General features: G+C 33.9%; 1 protein-coding gene across 1 annotated transcript; it reads right to left on the bottom strand.

Moving 5' to 3' along the window:
* Positions 1–3: 3 nt before the first annotated feature.
* LOC141818278 (wall-associated receptor kinase 2-like) lies at positions 4–873 on the bottom strand (the record flags this gene model as incomplete). The annotated part of the gene is made up of 1 exon (XM_074705799.1): positions 4–873. A coding segment is annotated over exon 1 (870 nt), but the record flags the coding sequence as incomplete, so codon positions are not given.
* Between the last annotated feature and the right edge of the window lie 3,575 nt (positions 874–4,448).

Genomic DNA, 4,448 nt, shown 5'->3' with positions numbered 1-4,448 from the left:
GTCGCTGTGAGCACTGACGCAGACATAAGAGCTTAGGTTGCGCTTAGCTACCTCACAGGTCTCATTTCCAATGGCCCAGTCCAAGACTACCGGCACGCCATCACCGTTAATTTGCATCAATTGGTTCGTGGTGATGTAAGATGAATGAAACTGGAACGACTCTGCCTCCAACAAGACGGCGTAGCTGCAATTGCTAAATCTCCAAGTATCCGAGTTGTCGAAATTTTCATCAAACCAGACTTCATAGTATCTGAGATTCTTGGGTATGGAAGTCTGGCAGCAACCCATGCCGGAGCAGGAGTCATTGACAATGCTCTGTTCATCCCGGCACATGGACACACAGCCACTCTGGTAGTATCTATTGTTCCCATGGTCGTCTACTATGTAGCCAAGGGTCTCGCAGCCGATGACAGTGAACTTGTTGCGGAGATTAGAGAACCTATATGAACCTCCTAGATCGAATCCCCATCTGCTGTAAGTGACATTGTTGTAATCTCGATTGAAACACGCCGAGGATATATCGTTGAGCATGCGCACTTGGCCCATGACCAGCGAGATATTGAGGAACTCAAGATCGCCAAAGAATGGCTTTATGAGGCCACTTTCCATGGTGTAGCAGGTTAGGTTGAAGTCTTCTCCCAAGAAACAGTTAGCGCCGGTGCCTGCAGTTTCGGTTCTGCTGCAGATATAATCTTCGCTTTCCCGGTCCCAGGAACAGTTAGTGCCGATGGCGCCGATGCCGAAGGGGTAAGGGATATCGACGTCGCCGCATTTCCTTTGGCATCTGTCATCAGGCACAGCAGATGCAACTGCAAGTAGCAGCAGCATTTGGGAGAGGAGCAGAGACATGGCGAGTGCCGCTGCTGAATGCATAGCTTAATTCTAATATAATATAATATCGTTCTAAAATCATGTTTGAAAAGTAGTAGCGTACGTGGACTTGCAATATAATAGCGTTCTACAATCATGTTTGAATAGTAGCGTGGACTCGCGGAAATTATATTTACCTAGACAAGTCAAAGTTAAAGTCGTATCGTCCCTCTATATATATATACATTAATCATCATCCAGAATAATTGATCAACTTAAATAATTATATTAATTTAAATTAATTTTTAATGATAATAGTTGGTGCTCTATAATTGAGCATTTGTGTATATCTGCTTACAAGTACTTGTGAATAATTAGATAAATTAAGTCGATCGAGTAGTGAACATTTAATAAGTACATGTTTGAATAGTATTTAGAAATATTAATTAGTACCCATCATTCCTATATATTGTCTTTCATAAATGCTCATTCTAGCTAATTATGATTAAAATTTTTATATTTACTAATTCAAAATTTTAATATCTATATGATTAGTCAATCAACTAATTTGTCAGATTCCTCGCATGTTGTTATCTCTTGAATTGGTCTAGCTAGATAATCTTTCCACATATATTGCTAGCTTATGGCTCATATATATATATATATATATATATATATATATATATATATATATATATATATATATATATATGATTACAACCTCTCATCTTGTTTTCCTCACTCTTTGTGCTTGCAATTACTAACTAGATCGAGACATGCATGATCAGTTACCATCAATCTCTATTTTGTCTGACTAGTCATCTTATTAATTTGTTGTTATTAATTGTCTTTGAATTGGTCTAGCTAGCTAATCTTATCACATTGCTTGTGGCCCATATGACTGCAATCTCTCATCTTGCTCTTCTTACTCTTTGCATACATGCTAACTAGATTGACCTTGCCGCATTGCACCTTAATCATTACCATGCCGATGATCTACCTCAATTATCATCAATCTTAATTTACCCCCGATCGAGCATCTCAATTATATTGATCAATCAATATCTACTCTTACTCAATCAGCCTTACCGCTCACCCAAATTAGCTATAGCGCCTCGCGAGTGATCAGCGCTTGCTGCCTCACCTAGTCATGCGGGATTTTTCTTGCTAAGCAAGAAACTATGAAATTTAGGATTATCTTGTGAGGAGAAGGAAGGGATGAGATGGAAAAGAGGAAGAAGTTTAGATTAAGAAATAATAATAATCATAAATTAAATAAATTTAATAGGATTGATATATTTAATCAATAATATATAAATATAATTATATTTATTAAAATTATTATCATATATGATTTAATATATATATTTTTTAATAATAAATTATAATAGATATATATTCTAGATGCTTAATTATTGACGTTAGCACAGTCAAGTTTAACAAGTGGTGCCGACATCATTGGTGTCCAATTTTTCTATTTTGTGGAAATAATTGCACGTGTCATATCATAGCTGACTTGACTATTTCAGTCAACTGCATATGTCTAATTGCTTATGCATACTCTCTTATTTTAAACACAAGATTATATATAATAATTCAATTAGTTGAGACCCACTAAAACAGTTACGTTGTATATATTGTCCATCAAAATTATACTAATTTAACAATATTTTACCATCCTTATTATTCAATTTTAGTGTCCAATTTCTATCTAGTGGAATCCTCAACTCTACCTGTCATCCATGACTTGACTTGCAGAAGAGTTATGACAGCTTTAATTATATGGGCCTAGTAAGACGACTTACTGATATGACAGACAAACAAGTCAAAGTCGCTTTGTGCACCTCACGCGATTCCAAGTCAAATCAAGTAATCCTTTTAATTAATTATTTTAGATATTACTAAAAAAATTTATATTAAAAATTAATCATCATCCAGAATATATAGTAAATAATTATATTAATCCTCAAGTCGATATATATATACTCTCCTTCATGGCCAAAATGAAATTAACTAGATGCAAGACTCATTCTTCTCCATATTCTTCAAAATAAATTGTATTATTGTTTTTACGTGTCAGTAATTCTAAGAGCATTATGAACAACACTACTTTTTTTCAGATGACTTACATGTTGAAACTGTTTGGGTTTAAGTAACCATAGATCCCGTGAACCAAAATAACTAATTAACTAGTCTAATTTAGCCTTGGAAATTAACCTTGAAGCCCCGAAATCGAAACAAGTTACCATTAAGGACAAACTCATAGATCAACGTGGGAATTCATTAGTGGTGTTTGTTAGTGAGTATCATTGTCCTATGCCTTATAATAAATTTATGATAAATTTTCTCAAACCTTGGTAAGTTTAAAAATTCACTATTCTTAAGCATGGATATATTAAGGAGACTTATAGTACATTAGTTTTGATTTAAAGTTATTTGGAATTTTCTAAGTCCATCAATCAATTTCATTCAAAGTGATTGGTGAACTTAACACTATTCAAAAATGTAAAAATTTGATGTTTTTCGAACCAAAGGAATTCTAAGAACTCATTGTGGTATTGGTTAGTGAAGATAATTATCATAAACCTTAATTATAATGAGTTTATGAGTTTATGACAAACTTTCTTAAGTCTTTGGAAGGTTAAAAATTCAACATTCTTAATTCATGTTATTGAATTCAGATTTAATAGCATGGATGTATTAAAGAGGCACGTGGGCGTATATTGATTTTGATTTAAATTGATTTAAAATTTTCTAAGTCTATTAGTTAGTTTCATTTGAATATCCTTAGTTGATGGATTTAGAAAATTTTGAATCATTTTAAATTAAAATTAATATAAGATTTACAGGAATATATTGATTTTGATTTAAAGTGATTTAAAGTTTTTTAAATGAAAAATGCGATATATATTTTTAGAATTATAAAAGATAGATACATAATTCTCGGATAATATTAAAATTTACTCGCATGGTTTAATAAAATATAGGAAAAAAAATCTTGCAGGTTAATTTTTATTTCTTTCATAAAAATTGTCAACACCACGGTCCACCGATGTCTTTTTTCACTTACAGCGAAAATACTTCTTCCTGTCCACAAGTACAATCATGTTTGAAAAGTAGTATTAGTATTAATGGTCTCTCGTGGAATTTTGTACGTGCCATAAGGCTGCGTTTGTTTCCGGAGACAGGGACACAAATACAGAGACAGAAATAGGATTTCTGTCTCCGCCCCCGTTTGATTTTGAGAGACAGAGACAGAAATAGGATTTTTGTCTCCGTCTCAGATAGAATTTCTGTCCACTATCAAACTGGGGACACTGAAATGGAGACGGAGACAGAATTTCTACTCATCTCCGCTTCCGGCACTGTCACGCCGCCGTCCGATCACCGCCGACGGAGACCATTGTAAATACGTCCCTGTCTCTACTGTCTTTGTATTTCTGTATTTCTATCTCTGTATTTCTGTATTTCTTAAACCAAACGCAGCCTAAGTGACTGGATTGCGACATTTTTAATTTTTGCTGTCGCATTAATATATTCTAAAGACGATCGAACATATAAAATACATAGAAAAAACATCTATCGCAACTCATCCTTTTAATATATTGTTTCAGAAATTACACCAGAAACGTACGTGT

Source organism: Curcuma longa, unplaced genomic scaffold (genome assembly GCF_044706935.1).
Source record: "Curcuma longa cultivar G26 ecotype Majalengka, Jawa Barat unplaced genomic scaffold, ITB_CL_G26_1.1 contig_24076, whole genome shotgun sequence".
NCBI classification, from domain to species: domain Eukaryota; kingdom Viridiplantae; phylum Streptophyta; class Magnoliopsida; order Zingiberales; family Zingiberaceae; genus Curcuma; species Curcuma longa.
The sequence above is the reverse complement of the archived record's forward strand: the minus strand, read 5'-3'. Positions and strand labels throughout refer to the sequence as shown.